Source organism: Prionailurus bengalensis, chromosome B4 (assembly GCF_016509475.1).
Source record: "Prionailurus bengalensis isolate Pbe53 chromosome B4, Fcat_Pben_1.1_paternal_pri, whole genome shotgun sequence".
Taxonomy (NCBI): Eukaryota; Metazoa; Chordata; class Mammalia; order Carnivora; family Felidae; genus Prionailurus; species Prionailurus bengalensis.
In genome coordinates this window covers 67,124,724-67,146,351 of record NC_057358.1, presented here as the reverse complement: position 1 = coordinate 67,146,351, position 21,628 = coordinate 67,124,724, and the positions used below count along the sequence as shown (strand labels likewise).

The following is a 21,628-nucleotide window of genomic DNA, read 5'->3' as shown; positions in this document are numbered from 1 at the left end:
TGGTAGTTCGAATGTTTTAACTTCATGAAAAATTTTATCTTTTTTTTGAGAGACAGCGTGCGTGCAAGCAAGGGAAGGGCAGAGAGAGAGGGAAGCAGAAGATCTAAAGCAGGCTCTGTGATGACATCGTGGAGCCCAATGCAGGTGAGCTCATGATCTGAGCCGAGGTCGGGCACTAAACCGACTGAGCTACCCAAGCACCCGTTGTTTTTGTTTTGTTTTGTTTTAGAGAAATTTATCTTTTAATTACTGAACTAACGAAAATATTTTTTACTAAAATTCCAATATAAAAGTAATGACTGTTCTAGGTTTAAAAAAAAAAAAAAAGCAAAGTTAACATAAAAACCCTGAAATAAGGTGTAGGCTGCAGTAGATTGGCACTAAAATAGAAAAAGTAAGCCCAAGAAATAACATTGACACTGGCTGGGCACAAATTTGAAAAAACAAGCTCAATACATTTATTCAAGAAAATAAATATCCATTTAGCTTCTGCAATGTGAGTGAAGTAGACACGGTTGCTGCCCTCTTAAAGCATACATTCTCACGGGTGGAAATAATACTAATCAAATAATTATGCATATGAATATCTAATTATAAATCGAGAAAAGCCTCATGAAGAACAAGTATGAAGCACTCTGAAAGCATAACTGAGAGGCTAGTTTAGATTGAGGAGCCAACGAGGGGCTTTCAGAAGAAGTGACATATTTGAACTGAGACTTAAAGGATGAGTAAGAGTAAGACAAAGGAAATAGGATCTAAAAATGCCCTGAAACAGAAAAGAGACTGATAAGCTAAGAAAACAAAAAGTCAAAAAGTCAGTACATGTGAAGTGTGGTGTAAAAGGGAGAACATTAGAAGTTGGAGATGTAGCCAGAGGCCAGATTACACATTGCCTGTAGCCACCCTAAAAAGGTTAGATTCTAAAGTAAAACATAAATCCACTGAATACTTAAACACAGAAATAACACGATTCAACTTAGGTTTTCAAAAGATCATGATGACTGCTAACAGAAGAAAGTGGGACAAGAGTGTAAGTAGAGAGATCTCGCAGGAGACCGTCACAATAGTGCAAGAACAATATACTGGTACCTGAGGCTAGCATACTGAGAGCAAAAGTTAAGAGAAGTAGATAAAATATGCAATTTATTTTGGAGACAGAACTGGCTGAAGTGATGGAAACAATGTGGTTAAAAAAAATGATAAGCCAGAAAGAAATGGCAAAGTTAACTAAGTTTCTGGTGTGAGCAACTGAGTGGATAAAAAAGATATCTACTAATATGGGAATTATCAATAAAACTGATCTGGGGCAAAGACCTGTGGGTGTTTAGTTTAAGAGAAAGAAGAAAAGGAGGGGCGCCTAGGTGGCTCAGTTGTTTGAACATCTGACTCTTGATTTCGACTCAGGTCACGATCCCAGGGTTGTGGGATTGAGCCTTGCATCGGGCTCCACACTAAGTGTGGAGCCTGCTTGAGACAGGCTCGCTCTCTCTCTCTCTCTGTCTCTCTTTTGCTCTCTCTCTCTTTCGCTCTCTGTCTCTCTCTTCTGCTCTCTCTCTCTCTTCCGCTCTCTCTCTCTCTCTTCCGCTCTCTCTCTTCCGCTCTCTCTCTTCCGCTCTCTCTCTCTCCCTCTCTCTCTCTCCCTCTCTCTCTCTCCCTCTCTCTCTCTCCCTCTCTATCTCTCTCCCTCTCTATCTCTCTCCCTCTCTGCTCCTCTCCCCTTCTTGCTTGCATGCTCTAATAAAAATATAAATGTTTCAAAAATAAAGGGAGATTTTGGTGAAATATCCAAGAAGCTATATCAAATAGGAAATTGGACATCTAAATAAGCATCTGGGCTAAAATGACAAAGGTGAAAACTGTCATGAGACAGATATTATATGTTGATGGAATACAGAACATCATCTAACATTTAGAGTACAGGTTTAGAGAAGAAAAGTGTCCTGTAGCAAACCCTAAACATTACATTTATATAGGGAGAAGGGTGGCAAAGAAGTCATCAAAGGCATAAAGTAGAATTCATTTTTTTTAACATTTATTTATTTTTGAGACAGAGAAAGACAGACCATGAACAGGGGAGGGTCAGAGAGAGGGAGACACAGAATCTGAAACAGGCTCGAGGTTCTGAGCTGTCAGCACAGGGCCTGACGCGGGGCTCGAACTCACAGACTACGAGATCACGACCTGAGCCGAAGTTGGACGCTTAACTGACTGAGCCACCCAGGCGGCCCCATAAAGTAGAATTCAAAGAGGTATGAAGGAAACCCAAGATAAGTGTATTATCACAAAAGCAAAGAGAAAGAACATGTTTCAAAACAAGAAAATAATTTCTACTAATATTATTAGTTCTCATAAAATGAAAACTTAAAAATGCCCATTAAAATTGGCAAGATAGAGGCCACGGGTGTCCATCCTTAGAAAGAGCCATTTGGACAGTGAGGCAGACACTAAAAAAAAAAAAAAAAACACACACACACACACACACAAAAAACGGCAGATTAAATGAACATGGAAGAATTAATGAAGGAGAACTCCATTTAAACTGTGATTTGTGAGAAATGCAGTATTCCCACTGAGGACATAACATGAGGACATAACACTCCATTTATTCAGATTACATTCTTCAACACTTTATAGTTTTCTTCATCTAAGCCTTCAGACTTTTTCTACGTATTCTTAGTTGTTTTAGGTTTTTAATTATTTTAAGCGGGTTCTTTTAAAAAGCATTTCAAAAGAAATCCAACTTTATCCTTGATAAGAGTGGCTTTGGTAAATAATAATGAACACATCATTTTTATGAATGAATGAATGATATTTACATTTCAATTTTACATTTCTGTTTATATTTTTCTTACACTTGAAGTGTTTAATATTTTTTTTAATTTTCACTATTTATTGACAATTTTTTAGAATGTAAAGGTAACCTATGAAAAATGTAAGTAATTCTAAATTAGCAGAGCATAAATTAATAAGCAAAAAAAAATGTAACTTACCATTTCTGAACTAGAACTGAAGCAACTATCTGTTGGCCTTGGAGAATAACTGGTAGATTGACTACTCTGTGAAGAATCAAGATCTGAAAATAAAGATTTAATTCATGAAGAATGGTATTTATATATACAAAGTATATACATAGGCAAAACTATTTGCCGGTAAAATACATTTAGTTAACATTCTACAGAGCTATAAAGTGTGTGAAAACTAGTTAAAATTTTGTATACTTGGGCAGCTTGCATTTCTGATAGTATTATGGATTTTATACTTAAAACATTTGTATCTATAAGTAAAATAAGAGTATATACATAAGAAAGGATAATAAAGAATATTGGATTGTTTTTTCCCAATATATGAACAATTTATTATAAACAAATTAAAAAATTTTTTTTAACATTTATTCATCATTGAGAGACAGAGACAGAACATGAGCATGAGAGGGGCAGAGAGAGGGGGAGATACAGAATCTGAAGCAGGCTCCAGGCTCTGAGTTGTCAGCACAGAGCCGGAGCAGGGCTCAAACTCACAAACCGCGAAATCATGACCTGAGCCGAAGTCAGACACTTAACCAACTGAGCCACCCAGGTACCCCATATAAACAAATAATTTGAAGTGTCAACTGCAAGAAAGAGGAATAAGTCAAGTTTATTAAATCCCAACATGCAGATATACACTAATCCAGTAAATGAAGATTAATTGTACAATCAAAACTGTATGAAAAAAATCAATTCAAAGCATCCAGTATAATATTCTTTCATTATCTGGTTCATTATCTGGAACCAGATAACTGCAACCAGATAACTGCAACTTGATTACAAGTACAGTTTAAAAGTGCACCTAAGAGGCAGGTCATAACTCCCTAAAACAGTAGGGAGTCAACAGTAGCTTCAACAATTCCTGTCCCTTTGTCTATGAAAATGGGTTTCCTCTCAAGAAAAGCCCAAGGAAGGGTACGAGGGCAGCTCAGTCAGTTAAGTACCCAACTCTTGGTATTCAACTCAGGTCATGATCTCATGGTTCATGAGTTCGAGCCTCATGTCAGGCTCTCTATTTCTATGAGTAGGGAGATAAAGTAACCAAAGTCAATAACAAGAGGGAGTAAGTAACACTCTCCAAAAAACACCTCCTGAAGGGCCAGGCCCTGGACATGTATGACCCCTCTTTAATATAGCAGTTCTCGCAGGTATAAGGCACACAATGAGCTTTTACAACACATAAGGGACAGAAAACTAGCCAAAATGATGAAACAGAAGAATTCTCCTCAAAAGAAATTCCAGGAAGAAATGACAGCTAAAAAATTGCTCCAAACAGATATAAACAATATAACTGAACAAGAATTTAGAATAACAGTCTAAGATTAATTGCTGGGCTTGAAAAAAGCATAGAAGACAGCAGAGAATCTATCTCTGCAGACATTAAGGAACTAAAAAACAGTAATGGTGAATTTTAAAAATGCTATAAATGGGGTGAAAAATAAACTGGAGGCAGTGACAGTGAGAATTGAAGAGGCAAAGGGGGGAATAGGTGAAAGAGAAGATAAAATTATGGAAAAAGAGGAAGCTGAGAAAGAGATACAAAAAACTTCTGGATCATGACAGGAAAATTACAGAAGTGATTCAAGGAAATGGAATAATATCCATATCATAGGAGTTCCAGAAGAAGAAGAAGAGAGAGAAAGGGGCCAAAGGTGTACTTGAGCAAATCATAGCTGAGAATTCCTCAACCCGGGGAAGGAAACAGGCATTGAAATACAAGAGGCACAGAGAACCCCCTTCAGACGTAACTTGAATCAATCTTCTGCACAACATATCATAGTGAAACTGGCAAAATACAAGGATAAAGAGAATTCTGAAAGCAGCTAGGGATAAACAGGCCTTAACATAAAAAGGTAGACACATAAGGGTAGTAGCAGACCTATCTACTGAAACTTGGCAGGCCAGAAAGGAATGGCAGGGAATCTTCAATGTGATGAACAGAAAAAATATGCAGCCAAGAACCCTTTACCCAGCAAGTCTGTCATCCAGAATAGAAGGAGATATAAAGGTTTTCCCAAACAAACAAAAACTGAAGGAATTCATCACCACCAAACCAGCCCTACAAGAGATCCTAAGGGGGACTCAGTGAGTGGAATGCTACAAAGATCACAAAGGACCAGAGACACCACTACAAGCATGAAACCTACAGGTAACACAATGACTCTAAATGCATATTTTTCAATAATAACACTGAATATAAATGGACTAAATGTTCAAATCAAAAGACAGAGTATCAGAATGGATTAAAAAAACAAACAAACAAAAAAAACACAAAAAAACCCCAAACAAGACGCATCTATTTTCTGTCTATAAGAGACCAATTTTAGACCTGAGGACACCTTCAGATTGAAATTGAGGGGATGGAGAACCAGCTATCATGCTACTGGAAGTCAAAAGAAAGTTGGAGTAGCCATACTTATATCAGACAAACTGGATTTTAAACTAAAGGCTGTAACAAGAGATGAAGAAGGGCATTATATAATAATTACAAGTAAATCCATCAAGAAGGGCTAACAATAAATGTTTATGCACCAAATTTGGAAGCACCCAAATATATACAATAGTTAATCACAAACATCTTATTGGTAAGCAATCTTATTGGTAAGAATGTGGTAATTGCAGGGGACCTTAATACTCCACTTACAACAATGGACAGATCATCTAGACAGAAAATCAATAAACAATGGCCCTGAATGATACACTGGACCAGATGGACTTGACAGATATATTTACAACTTTTCATCCTAAAGCAGCAGAATGAATATTCTTCTCGAGTGTACATGGAACATTCTCCAAGATAGATCACATACTGGGTCACAAAACAGCTCTCAATAAGATCATACCATGGACACTTTCAGATCACAATGCTATGAAACTTGACATCAACCACAGGAAAAAGTTTGAAAAACCTTCAAATGCATGGAGGTTAAAGAACATCCTACTAAAAAAAGAATGTGTCAACAAGGCAATTAAAGAAGAAACTAAAAAATACATGGAACACATGAAAATTAAAACATAACAATCCAAACCCCTTTGGGATGCAGCAAAGGCACTCTTAAGAGGAAAATATACTGCAATCCAGGCCTAGCTCAAGAAACAAGAAAAATCCCAAATACAAAATCTAACAGCACACCTAAAGGAAATAGAAGCAGAACAACAAAGAAACCCCAAGGCCAGGAGAAGAGAAATAATAAAGATTAGAACAGAAATAAACAATAGAGAATCCAAAAAAACAATAGAACAGATCGATGAAACTAAGAGTTGGTTTTTTGAAAACAAACAAAATTGAAAACAAACAAACCCCTAGCCAGACTTCTCAAAAAGAAAAGAGAGAGGACCCAATTAGAAAAAAAATCATGAAGGAAAATTGATTTATTACAATCAATCCCTCAGAAATATAAGCAATTATCAGAGAATACTATGGAAAATTATATGCCAGCCAACAGGACAACCTGGAAGAAATGGACAAATTCCTAGATACCTACAAACTACCAAAATTCAAACAGGAAGAAATAGAAAATTTGAACAGATCCATAACTAGTAAAGAAATTGAATCAGTTATCAAAAATCTCCCACTGAGAACAAACTGAGGGCTGATGAAGGGTGGGAGGGAGGGGAGTGTGGGTGATGGGTATTGAAGAGGGCATCTTTTGGGATGAGCACTGGGTGTTGTATGGAAACCAATTTGACAATAAATTTCATATATTAAAAAAAAAAAAAAAATCTCCCACCATATAAGAGTCCTGGACCAGATGGCTTCCCTGGGGAATTCTACCAGACATTTAAAGCAGAGATAATACCTATTCTCCTCAAGCTGTTCCAAAAAATATAAATGGAAGGAAAACTTCCAGACTTAGTCTATGAAGCCAGCATTACCTTGATTCCCAAACCAGTTAGTGACCCCACCGAAAAGGAGAACTACAGGCCAATATCCCTGATGAACATGGATGCAAAAATTCTCAACAAGATACTAGCAAATCAAATTCAACAGCATATAAAAAGAATTATTGACCATGATCAAGTGGGATTAATTCCTGGGCTGCAGGGATGGTTCAACATTTGCAAATCAATCAGTGTGATACATCACATTAATAAAAGAAACAATAAGAACCATATGATCCCATCAATCGATGAAGAAAAGGCATTTGACAAAATTCAGCATCCTTTTTTAATAAAAACCCTTGAGAAAGTCGGGATAGAAGGAACATACTTAAACATCATAAAAGCCATTTATGAAAAGCCCACAGCTAATATCACCCTCAATGGGAGAAAAAACGTAGAGCTTTCCCCCTGAGATCAGGAACATGACAGGGATGTCCACTCTCACCACTTGTTTAACATAGTGTTGGAAGTCCTAACATCAGCAATCGGACAACAAAATGAAATAAAAGACATCAAAATTGGCAAAGAAGTCAAACTTTCACTTTTGCAGACATGACACTCTACATGGAAGACCCAAAAGACTCCACCAAAAGACTCCTAGAGCTGATAACATGAATTCAGCAGAGTCACAGGGTACAAATTCAATGTACAGAAATCGGCTGCATTTTTATACATCAATAATGAAGCAACAGAAAGACAAATAAAGAAACTGATCCCATTCACAATTGCACCAAGAACCATAAAATACCTAGGAATAAACATAACCAAAGATGTAAAAGATCTATATGCTGAAAACTATAGAAAGCTTATGAAGGAAATTGAAGAAGACACAAAGAAATGGAAAAACATGCCATGCTCATGGGTTGTTAAAATGTCAATGCACCCAAAGCAATCTACACACTCAATGCAATCCCAACCAAAATAGCACCAGCATTCTTCTCAAAGCTAGAACAAGCAATCCTAAAATTTGTATGGAACCACAAAAGACCCCAAATAGCCAAAGAAATTTTGAAGAAGAAAACCAAAGCAGGCAGCATCACAATCCCAGACTTTAGTCTCTACTACAAAGCTGTAATCATCAAGACAGCATGGTATTGGCACAAAAACAGACACATAGACCAATGGAATAGAATAGAAACCCCAGAACTAGACCCACAAACGTATGGCCAACTAATCTTTGACAAAGCAGGAAAGAGTATCCAATGGAAAAGAAGACAGTCTCTTTAGCAAATGATACTGGGAGAACTGGACAGCAACATGAAGAACGAAACTAGACCACTTTCTTACACCATACACAAAAATAAATTCAAAATGGATGGAAGACCTAAATGTGAGACACGAAACCACCAAAATCCTAAAGGAGAATGCAGGTAACAATTTTTTTAAAAGTTTTTAAAATTTATTTTGAGAGAGAGAGAGAGAGAGAACAAGAACAAGCAGGGTAGGGGCAGAGAGAGAATCTCAAGCAGGCTCCACACTGTCAGTTCAGAGACCTATGTGGGGCTCAAACTCATGAACCGTGAGATCATGACCTGATCTGAAATCAAGAGTCAGATGCTTAACTGTAGGAGCCACCCAGGCATTCCCAGGTTGATAGCAGCTGTAGCAACTTCTTACTACCTTACTTACCTCTTGAGGCAAGGGGAAACAAAAGCAAAAATGAACTGCTGGGACTTCATCAAGACAGAAAGCTTCTGCATAGCAAACAATCAACAAAACTAAAATGCAACCTTCAGAATGGGGAGAAGATATCTGCAAATGACATATCTGATAAAGGGTTAGAATCCAAAATCTATAAAGAACTTACTAAACTAACACCCAAAAACAATTAATCCAGTCAAGATGCAGGCAGAAGACATGAATAGATATTTTTCCAAAGAAGACTTAAGAAGTGCAACAGACGCGTGAAAAGATACTCAACATCACTAATAATCAGGGAAATACAAATCAAAACCATGATTAGACGGGGACCTGGGTGGCTCAGTTGGTTAAGCATCTGACTTCAACTCAGATCATGATTTCACAGTTCATGAGTTCGAGTCCTGCATTGGGGTGAGCTTGAGTCCTGCTTCAGGTGAACTCAAGGCCCCCCTTCTCTCTCTCTCTTTCTGCCCCTCAGGGGATTTTCTCTCTTTACCATTTCTGCTCCTCACTCACTTGTGCCCTCTATCTCTCAAAAGAAAAAAAAGAAAACACTATGAGATTTTGCCTCACAGCTTTCATAATGGCTAAAACTAACAACACAGGAAACAACAGGTGTTGGCAAGGATGTGGAGAAAGGGGAACTCTCTTGCACTATTGGTGGAAATGCAAACTGGTACAACCACTCTAATAAAGAGTATGGAGATTATTCAAGAAGTTAAAAGTAGAACTACCCTATGATCCAGCAATTACACTACTAGTTATTTACCCAAAGTATACAAAAATACAGATTTGAATGGGGACATGCACCCTCATGTTTATAGCAGTATTATCAACAACAGCCAAATTATGGGAAGAGCACAAATATCCACTGACTGATGAATGGATAAAGAGGATGTGGGGTGTGTGTGTGTGTATATATATATGTACATATACATATATATATATAATGGAATATTACTCAGCCATCAGAAAGAACCAAATCTTGCCATTTGCAACAAGACGCATGGAGCTAGAGTGTATGATGCTAACTGAAATGAGTTAATCAGAGAAAGACAAATATCATGATTTCACTCATATGTAGAATTTAAGAAACAAAAGAGATGAACATAGGGGAAGGGAAGGAAATATCTAATATAAAAACAGAGAGGGAGGCAAACCATAAGATTCTCTTACCTATATAGAACAAACTGAGGATTGTTAGAGCGGAGGTGGGTAGGAGGACGAGCTAAATGGGGGATGGGCATTAAGGAAGGCACTTGTAATGAGCACAGGGTGTTATATGTAAGTGATGAATCACTAATTTCTACTCCTGAAACCAGTATTACATTATATGTTAACTAACTAGAATTTAAATTTGAAACATAAAATATATGTGATAAAAAGTATGAAAATTTAAGTTGGCTGATGATCAAACCACATTTATAAACAATCCGATTTATAAAAGAATGCAATTTCTATAGAAAATTCCTCTTTCACTGAGAAGAGGAACATTTTTAGTATAGTAAATAAACAGAGGTTCAGAAATAGGAAAGAGGCAACCTATAGCTCTTAAAGAAAAAAGAAGTAATTTTATAGATGTTGACTATGAAAGGAACAGTTGAGACCAGAGACAGTTATTTAATTAATAGAAATTTCTAAAACATCAAGAGATGTTTTTAAAACCAAACGTTCAGATATGAGAAATAACTTTTGAGGATCTCATGTACAGCATGGAGTAGATTTTAAGTGTCTCACCACATAGGGGTGGTATGGGTGGCTCAGTCAGTTAAGTATCTGACTTCAGCTCAGGTCATGATCTCATGGTTTGTGGGTTGGAGCCCCTCCATCAGGCTCTGTGGTGACAGCTCAGAACCTGGAGCCTGCTTCAGGTTCTGTGTCTCCTTTTCTCTCTTGCCCTCCCTTGTTCACATTCCGTCTCTTTCTCAAAAATAAACATTAAAAAATTTAAAATATTAATAAATAAAATGCCCAGGGGAGCTACAGTTTAAGTATCTCACCACATACACACAAAAAGGTAACTATATGAGGTGGTAGATGTGTTAATTAACTTGATTGTGGGAATCATTCACAATGTATTTTTTTCATTGTTGAAAGAGTATACTTTCAACGTGCATCTTCATTGTTTCTCTTTTTTTTGCACTAATTACAAAAAATTAATGTTTATTTTTTGACAGAGACAGAGTGTGAGTGGGGCAGGGGCAGAGAGAAAGGGAGACACAGAATTCAAAGCAGGCTCCAGACTCCGAGCTGTCAGTGCAGAGCCCAACGTGGGGCTTGAACTCACAAACTGTGAAATCACAACCTGGGCTGAAGTCAGACACTCAAACTACTGAGAAACCCAGGTGCCCCTATACTCATTAACTTAAATGAAAATATCAAATAACATTCATGTTGGAATGACAGCTGTTTATTAATTGCAACCGTAGCTAGTTGGCTACGGAAACAAAGATATAGCAAAATCAACAAAAGCATTCTGAGGGGCGCCTGAGTGGCTCAGATAGTTGAGCACCCGACTTGATTTCGGCTCAGGTCATGGTCTCATGGTTCATGAGATCAAACCCCTCACTGGGCTCCACACTGACAGCATCGATCCAGTTTGGGATTCTCTCTCTCCCTCTCTCTCTGGCCCTCTACTTGCACGCTCTCTCTCCCTCAAATAAATAAACATTAAAAAAGAAAAAAACAAAAGAGGGGTGCCTGGATGGCTCAGTCAGTTAAGCGTCTGACTTCAGCTCAGGTCATGATCTCGCAGTTTGTGAGTTCAAGTCCCGCATCAGGCTGTATACTGACAGCTCAGAGCCTGCAGCCTGCTTCAGATTCTGTGTCTCCCTCTCTCTGCCCTTCCCTGCTCGTGCTCTCTCTGCCACTCAAAAATAAATAAACATTAAAAAAAAGAAAAAAAAAAGAAAAATTGTGTGAGAATTAGCTATACACAATGTATATGAATATTAAATCATGTTGTATACCCTAAATATATACAATTTTTAAAAATATTTATTTACTTATTTAATCTCTATGCCCAATGTGGGGTCTGAACTCATGATCCCAAGATCAAGAGTCAAATGCTCTACCAACTGAGTCAGCCAGGTGCTCCAATACATACAATTTTTGTTTGCCAATTATACCTCAATAAAACCAGAAAAAAAAAATGTATCTCTCCTTTGACTCAGCAATCCCATTCCTAGAAATTACCCTAAAAATATACCTCCACAACTCAGCAACATATGCACCGAGTTTTTCATTGCAACATTATTTGTAAGAACAAGATCCTGGAAACAACCCAAACATCCATCAACAGGCATTATCTGAATAAACTATAATCCATCCATATTATGGATTACCATATGGTCATAAAGGATGAAAAAATGTCTAATATTACCATGGAGAACACTTCAGGATATTTTATTAAATAAATTAATATATTCAATTAATTTATGAAATATCCTATATTAAATAAAAAATCTACTATTACATTTAGAGTGAGAAAGGCAAGAACTAAGTTTCATGTGTATATGTGTGTTTATAAATTTTTAGGCTGTATTTTGGGGAAAAAAAACCTGGAATGATAAAACGTAAACCAACAAAAAGCAGCTACTCATCTGATGCAGAAGGAAATAGGGCAGCAAAGATAAGGATTGCAACCAAACTAATGTGTTACATATTCTAAAGATTAAATTAATTCCAAAAGAAAAAAAGTCCATAAAGATTTCTAGGTATCCTAGGGATATACACATATAGGTATATAAAAGACACATCCCATAAAGAAAGCCCAACTTAAAAGAAACACAGGCAACAAACATGAAAGGCATTTCACAGATGAAACATGGATGGCCAATCAACCTAATTAATAGAGAAATATAAATTAAAAATACAATGCAATACCAGATTGCCAACAATGAGGTACCAGACCCAGTGTTACAATATTTAACAACTAAGACTCCTACCTCTCACTAGTTGAAGTTTAAAATGGCACAATTACTTTGGAAAACATTCTGCATTACCTGGATGAGGTGAAGATGTTCATACCATACAACTACTCAGTTCTGCTTGTAAAACTGTATCACAGAGGAATTTATATACACGTGTCAGAAGAAATGTCAAGAATTGCCAAAGCAACACTGCTTATCATATCAAAATATTCAAGACAACCTAAATAATCACAGCCAGAAGATGTATAAATAAGCTGTGGTACATTCCCAAAATAATAGTAAACAATATAGTAGTAAACAAATAATGAAATGTACCAGAGTCAAAAGTATCAAAGTGAACAAACCTCAAAATACATTAGTGGGTGAACAACAACATCACAAAAATATGTAGAGTTGGCCTCAATTTGTAAAAAGTTCAAAACTAAGCAATGGAAAAGTCTATGTGTGATATCACAAAAAATAAATTCAGGATAATAGTTACCTCTAGGGGGCAGGATAGGAAATGCAATTGAGAAGACCTTCAAAAGTTCTGATTATACATTTCTTAAGCTACAAAGTACATATACGGGTATCAGTTTCATTATTCATTAAACTGTACATATATATTATATATACTCATGTATAATATATATAATAAAAATAAGTGTAATACTAGTATATTATAACATATCTATGAAATATTTGGTGGCATAAATCTGAAAAAAAAATTTTAAACTTGAACTAACATTTAAATGAAAATCAGTTATTTTAAAGAATAAAATTCACTTGATAGTTATACTTACAGATTTTCTTAGATGTTGGCCTGTCTTTTAAAGAACAAGTTCCTCCTTCTTCCATCGGAATCTAGAAGAAAAACATTATTTTAACAACTCCCAAGTATAAACAGTAATACCCCCTCATATCTCCCTCTTAATCCCACCAATTCATCTTACAGTACTTTTCCTTCACATTAATTCAACAAAGGTTATTTTAATACTACAAAGAAAAATTTGCCTGTGATGAATAATAAAGTAAACAAAATTTAATAGGTTTTGAAACAGTAAGCAACAGAATAGACACTTGCTAAGAAACTTATGACAAGTCTTGAAGTAATCATAGTAAATGCAGTTCAAAAGAGACAAATATACGAATGTAATTTGGAGATTTACTGTTATTCTCTAAATTTCTTAAGTTGGTTATCAATTTATTTATTTTCAGGTTTCTTAAATAATAAAGGCCCTCAGAAGTATATATTTTTGTATAGAACAAACCAGTGATTTTGATTTTCATCAATTTCTATGTAATTTCTTATTTTCACTTTTTTTTCTTTTAGTCTTTTTCTCACTAAAAACCAGAATGTTTCTTAATTTCCAAGAAAGTACGGGAGGTTAAGCATCTTCTGTTGTTTTTGTTGTTGATTTCTAACTTAATGAATTATTAGAAAATGTGACTATGAATCTCTCCTTAGATAAATCTCTTAAATTTTCTTTATGGCTCACTACATGAATTATATTTGCAAGTGTATCATGGACTTACAAAAAAATATACATTCTCTGATGGTAGGATAAAGTGTTTTAAGTAAGATAAAGGAAATTGGATAAAGGAGAAAGCTGCTTACCAAATTGTTTCCCTCTTCTCTTAGGCACAGAGCTAGAGTACATTTCCTAGCCTCCTCTGAAGTCTGTTTGGACATGTGATTTGAATTCTGGTCATAAGCAAAAGTGGTATATGCCACTGCTACCCCTCACCCATAAAAATTTTCCCTAAAACCTCCCACTTCTCTTTCCCTTCTGCCATCTGATGTGAACATACATTTATAAACATGGAAACCGCCAGTTAATGACAGCAAAGTCCCCACCAGCTCAGGTTCCTGAATAACTTTATGCAGTAGAGCCTTTTCTCTAATCCCACTACTCAATCATTTAGAAAGTATTATATGTTCAACTCTTAAATAGCACGCAAGCCCCAGACTTGCACCACACACAAGCTGAGAAAGTTATATATACACCAAGGAAAGCACATAATACCAATACCCACCTCAGATCTGTTTATAGAGGATAAATGACAGAAAAGACCATTCCAAAGAGAAAAAAAACTAAATTGTTCAAAGAATTTCCCCCCATAATCCAGGCGAGCAAGACTTCACAATGCCTGCCAAGCTGGATTTCATAATTGGTATGGATCAGTAACTCAGTATTGCCTCTTCTTCTGTTTTAGAATGAATTTTCTATTGCATTTATACTGTCTTTACTCTGACACTATATATTTTATGTATATCTTCTGCTATCTTTTTATTTTCAAAATTTGGTTATATTCCACATGTTTCTCTCTCCAATTTAATATTCTTTGAATCTTGATTTTTTAAGAAATCAGCTTCTTGGGGCACCTGGATGGCTCAGTTGGTTAAGCATTTTTTCCCCACTTCATCAGGTTTCCTGGTGTGACATGGCAAATTCTGTGAATTCTGAAGTTCTTCCATGCATCTCCATCTCTCTAGTAATAACCTTCCTATTTTTAACAGTCATATTTAAACCTTACTCCTTTATTTAAAAAAAAATTATTATGTGTATTTATTTTGAGAGAGAGACAGACAGAGTGCGAGTGGGGGAGGGGCAGAGAAAGAGGGAGACACAGAATCTGAAGCAAGGCTCCAGGCTCTGAGCTATCAGCACAGAGCCCTGACATGGGGCTAGAACCCATGAGTGTGAGATCATGACCTGAGTCGAAGTTGGACATTCAACCGACTGAGCCACTCAAACACCCCAAACCTTACTCCTTTAGAATTGGTACTAGTTCAAGGTGGCAATGGAGAAGGATGCTTAACTCACCTCCTCCCACAAACACACCAAATCTACAGCTACATACAGAACAATTTCCTCTGAAAAAAACCCCAAAAACTAGTTAAAAGACTCCTTCACAATGGGGGAATGTGAAAAAATCCACATGGAAACAAGTTGTGGGGTCCTGGCTGACTCAGTCACCAGAGCGTGTGACTCTTGATCTCAGGGTCATAAATTTGAGCCCCATGCTGGGTGGACACAGTATTAAAACAAACAAACAAACAAACAAACAAACAAAAAACTTAAAAAAAAAAAGTTGGAGAGGCTGAGGCACAATTTCACCACAAATCCTGTCATGGGCTGATAGCAACCCACAATTCAGAGGGAACCCACAACTCTAAAATTCTCCCTGAAGAGCAAGTGCTTTGAACCCTACAACTAATACCTTACCTTTTAAGACCTGCACCTGACAGACAACAACAATAAAACATCAAGTTCTATATGCCAATGGGACTTGTGTCTATGAGAATAACAAGGCTATGGAAAACTGAGCAACAGTTCTTAAGGGGCTCACACAGGCTCCCTGTAGCTACAACTCAGGGTCTAGAAATGAGGCAGCCCACTGAAATACCCAAGTGTTTTGCAAAAGAAGCCTATGATCATTATATCTGCAGCCTGGGGCTTCTAATTAAACTCACATTAAAGGACCAACTTTAATCCTTTCCAGAGACATCAGAGACTGGGTGCTATCTTTGTGCTCACCCTCCGACCCACTCCAGGTAACTAGTATCTCCCAATAAGGAGACCGTGCACATGTCTGGTGCCCTGGGTTTTGTGGCTGCTGCCCAGGGGACACCCTTGATTACTTAGCTCTGGCAGGCAACAGGTTCCAGGCTCAGACCTTGCATTTGTAGGTCCCATAGGACTGTAACAAACAGAAAAAGAGTTCTGAAACAGCTACCCCGGCAGGGGACAGGAGTGAGAGAAAGCAGAATGAAATGCAACCCCAATCTTTCTATGAAAGAGGCTTATCTAATTATCTTAAATCTTCAGCCTGAGGGGCAGGATTTTAAGTAACACACATTTACAGGCCTACTGAAATATTCTCCCAAGACTGCAGAGCCCAGCAGGAAGCACCTTCACACTCTCCTTCTGCCATTTTCCAGGCTGCAGGTACTGCCGGAAAACAATGCCAATGCACACATAGAGCCCCAGTTTTTGCAGCTGCTGCCCAGGGGACGTCCTTTGATCATCAGCTCTGGTAACCCCCAGAGCTCTCGTAGGTCCCACAGGACTGTAACAAAGAGTTCTTAACCAGCTACCTATCCAGGGACTAATGATGAGGCAGACCAAAACACCTATTCTTTCTGTGGAAGAGGCCTATTAGCTTATATTAACACCTGTAACCAGAGGGGCAAGCTTGTAATTAAACGCACATCTAGGGGCTGCCTGCAATCATCTCCAGATAGCGTAGAGGCCAGCAGGTACCATCTTCACATTCTCCCTCTGCCATGCCCCACATTGCTGGTGTCACCAAGAAAGGAACTTGTATAAACACCCAGCATCCTGGCTTTTGTGGCTGCTGCCCAGAGGACACATCCTTTGATAGGCTGGCTCTGCTGGAGAACAGGGTTTAGGTTCACAGATCCAACAGGAATACAGCAAATAGAGAAACACTTCCTAACTGGCTATCACATCAGGACTCAGAGCAGAGGGAACAGATGCTCACCTCCAAGTCTTACCATCAAAGAGGTAAACTTGCATACTTTAAAAAATCCCACCTGAGGGTGTGGCTTCCAATCAAACAATCTGGTTACTGACTGAGATCCTTCCCAGTGGGACACTGGCAGGTTTTGGCATACACTCAACTACTGGGAGCTACTAAAAATAAAGCAGACTACTTGGAAAATCACAAAGGTTTGAGAGACAACAAAGAGATAGGGCAAGATTGAAACAGATTTTATTTTGCACTCAAGGCCCTACCTTCGAGACTAGAAGTGTCTGTTTTATCTAACACACAGAAACCAACAAAGTCAAAGCATTTGAAGACACAGAACAGCATGTTCAGAAAAACCCATGTTTCAGAAAAACCCATCAGTGAAATGAAGATAAGTGATTTATCTGGTAAGAGTTCAAAATAACAGTCATAAAAATGCTCTCCCTGAGGTCAGAAGCACAATGCAAGAACTAAGAATTTCAACAAAGTAATAGAAAATATAAGAAATTACCAAACAGAAATCACAGAGCTAAGGAATACAATAACTGAAAAATGTAATAAAAGGAATAGAAAATTTGATGAAGCCAAAGGATAAGGAATTCAAAGACAGGTCAGTGGAATTTATCAAATCAGAGGAGCAACAACAAAAAGGAATTAAAAAAGTGTAAATAGTGTAAGGGATTTGGGGACAATATAAAATAAACCAATATTTATATAATAGGAGCTCCAAAAGAAAAATAAGGACACAGGGACAGAAAACTTATTTGAAGAAATTATGGCCATCAACTTCCTTAACTTGGGGAATGAAACAGACATCCAGAGCCAGGAAGAACTTGGAGTTCCAAATAAGCTGAACCCAAAGAGACCCACATCAAGATACATAATTAAGTGATCAAAGATAAAGACAAGAAGAGAATTTTAAAAGCAGCAAAAGAAAAACAACTTGTTACATACAGGAAAACCCCATAAAACCATCATCAGACTTTTCAGGAGAAACTCTGCAGGCCAGAAGGGAGAGGCACAATATATTCAAAGAAAAAAACTATCAACCAAGAATATTCTACCCAGTAAAGGTGTCCTTCAGCATAGAAGGAGAGATAAGCAAAAGCTAAAGGAGTTCATCTCCACTAGACTTGGCTTTATAAAAAATGTTAAAGGGATTTCCTTAAGCTGAAATAAAAGTTATCAATTAATAACAGGAAAACATATGAAGGTATAAATTTTACCAGTAAAGGTAAAAATATATTAAATTTCAAAAAATATTGTAAAGGCTAATATTGAAAAGTTAATAAAGCTAGTATGAAAGTTAAAGACAAAAGTAGTAAAAACAACAACTACAATAATTTGTTAATAAATACATAAGATGAAAAGAAGTTGTGACATCAAAAACATAAAATGTTGGGGGGTTAGTAAAACTGTAGAGCTTAAAGATGCATTTGAACTTAAGTTTTTATCAGCTTAAAATGGACCATTTTCAGAAGTTGTTTTATATAACCCTCATGGTAACCACAAAGCAAAAGCCTATAGTAAATAAACAATACATGAAAAGAAAAGAAAAGAAACTAAGCATAACACAATAGAAAAATTATTAAATTACAAAGGAAAAGAGTAAGAGAAGAAACAAAGGACTTATAAACCAGCCAAACATGAGTAAAATGGCAATAAACCCATGTCTATCAATAATGACAAATATAAATGGACTAAATTTCTCCAATCAAAACAGACAGTGACCAAATGGATTAAAAAAAAAAAAAGACCCATGTATATGCTGCCTTTGAGAGACTCATTTCACACATAAGGACACACACACATACTGAAAGTGAAATGATGGAAAAAAGACATTTCATGAAAATGGAAACCAAAAGAAAACTGGAATAGATACACATATATCAGACAAAATAGACTTTAAAACAAGACTATTGTAAGAGGCAAAGAGGGTCATAGTATAATGAAACAGGGTGAATCCAAGAAGAAAATACAACTTTTGAAAATATTGTACTAAACAGACATATACAAAGCATGTCATCCAAAAACAATAGTGTACACATTATTTTCAAGCACATACTAAATATTTTCCATGACAGACTGTATATTAGGCCACACAACAAGTCTTATTAAGTTTACTAAGACTGAAACCACATCAAGCATGTTTTGAAACCGTAATGATATGAAAATTTACAAAGAGGAAACTGGGAAATTGACAAATACACGGAGATTAGACAACATGCTCCTAAACAACCAATGGATGAAAAAATATTTTTAAAAATTTTAAATATCTTGACACAAATAAAAATGGAAATACAAAATAACAAAACTTTTAGGATGCAGCAAAAACAGATCTAAGTGGGAAGTTTGTGGTGATAAACACCTACCTTAAGAAACAAGAAAGATCTCAAACAACCTAACTTTATATCTCAGGGAACTAACAAACTGAACCTACAGTTAGTAGAAGAAAGTAAATAACAAAGATCAGAGTAGAAATAAATGAATTAGAAACTTGGGGCGCCTGGGTGGCGCAGTCGGTTAAGCGGCCGACTTCAGCCAGGTCACGATCTCGCGGTCCGTGAGTTCGAGCCCCGCGTCAGGCTCTGGGCTGATGGCTCAGAGCCTGGAGCCTGTTTCCGATTCTGTGTCTCCCTCTCTCTCTGCCCCTCCCCCGTTCATGCTTTGTCTCTCTCTGTCCCAAAAATAAATAAACGTTGAAAAAAAAAATTATAAAAAAAGAAACTAAAAAGACAATACAAAAGATTAATGAAACTGAGAGTTGGTTGTTTGAAAAGATAAAAAAAAAAAAAAATGATGAACTGTTCAGCCAGACTCAACAGGGGAAAAAAGAGAAAGGACTCAAAATCAGAAATTAAAGAGATGTTATAACTGATACCAGAGAAACACAAAAAATCATAAGAGACTACTACAAACAATGATAAATCAACAAACTGAATGACCCAGAAGAAATTAATAAAATTCCTAAAACATGCAACCTACCAAAATTGATTAAGAAATCGAAAATATGAATAGCACCAGTTACTAGTAAAGAGAATGAATCAGTAATCAAAAACTCCCCAATAAGCAAAAGTCCAGGACTAATGGCTTCACTGGTGAATTCTATCAAACTAACAAACATTTAAAAAATTACTACTAATCCTTCTTAAAAATCTTCAAAAAAAAAAAAAATAGAGAAATGAACACTTCCAAACTCATTGTATGAGTATTACCTGATACCAAAAACAGAAAAGAACACAAGTAAAGAAATTACAGCACAATATCCCTAATGCAACATATATTTAAAAATCCTGAAAAATATTAGCAAACTGAATTTAACAATACATTAAAAGGATTATACACAATGATCAAGTGAGATTCATTCCAGGAATGTAAAGATGGTTCAACACTGAAGTACAAAAATCATATGATCATTTCAAAAGATGCAGAAAAAGTATTTGTCAATATTTGACACTCATTCATGATTAAAACTCACAACAAATGAGTATAGAAGGAACACACCTCAACAGAATAAAAGGCATATATGTTAAACCTGTAGCTAACATCCTACTCAACAGTGCTTAAGTTTTTCCTCCATGATCAGGAACAACACAAGGATGTCTACACTCACCACTTTTATTCAACATAACACTAAAAGTCCTAGTTAGAGCAATCAGGCAAGAAAAAGAAATAAAATGCATACAAAACAGAAAAGAACAATTAAAATTATCTTCGTTTGCAGATAAAAGGATACTACATATAGAACACACTAAACATTCCACCAAGAAACTGTTAGAAATAATAAATTTAGTAAAGTTGGAGGATACATAACATATAAAATCAACTTCATTTCTATACACTAATAATGAACTATCAGAATGAGAAATTAAAGAAACGATCCCATTTACAACTGCATCAAAAAGGATAACATACCTAAAAATTTATTTAATCACAGAGGTGAAAGATCTGTACACAGAAAACTGTAAGACATTGGTGAACAGAAGACACACTAAAAAAAAGAAAGAAAAGACACAAAGAAATGGAAAGATAATCCATGTTCACGATTGCAAGAATTTATCTTGTTAAAATGCCCATACTACCCAAAGCAGATCCAATGCAACCTCTACCAAAATTCCAAGGTACTTTTCATAGAAGTAGAACAAATAATTCTTAAACTTGTATGGAACCACAAAAGACCCTAAATAACCAAAGCTTGAGGAAAAGAACAAAGCTAGAAGCACCACACTTCCTAATTTCAAACACTATTAAAAAGCTATGGTAATCAACACAGTATGGTACTGGCATAAAGTAGGCATAGACCAAGAGAACATAAGAGAAATCAGAGAAGTAAATACATATATAATGGCCAACTAATTTACAACAAAGGAGCCAAGAATGTACTGTAGGGAAAGGACAGTCGCTTCAATAAATGGTGCTGGAAAACTGGATAGCTAAATACAAAAGAATGAAAATGGACTCCTATATTACACCATACACAAAAATTAACTCAAAATGGAATAAAGACTTGAACATAAGGCCTGAAACCATAAAGTTGCTAGAAGAAAACCTAGGAGACAAGTTCCTTGACAGTGATCTTGGCAATGATTTTTTGGATTTGACACCAAAAACAAAGGTAATTAAAGCAAAACTAAACAAGTGAGGCTACATCAAACTAAAAAAAAAAACTTG

General features: G+C 36.3%; 1 protein-coding gene across 2 annotated transcripts in view; it reads right to left on the bottom strand.

Moving 5' to 3' along the window:
- CB4H12orf40 (chromosome B4 C12orf40 homolog) overlaps positions 1 to 21,628 on the bottom strand; it is a 57,252-nt gene that overhangs the window by 2,019 nt on the left and 33,605 nt on the right. For both annotated transcript variants that reach the window (XM_043563326.1, XM_043563327.1), the window contains 2 exons: positions 13,264 to 13,324; positions 2,991 to 3,073 (listed from right to left, as the gene is read on the bottom strand). In XM_043563326.1, coding sequence (XP_043419261.1) covers positions 2,991 to 3,073; positions 13,264 to 13,324 — 144 coding nt within the window. The remainder of the gene's footprint in view (positions 1 to 2,990; positions 3,074 to 13,263; positions 13,325 to 21,628) is intronic.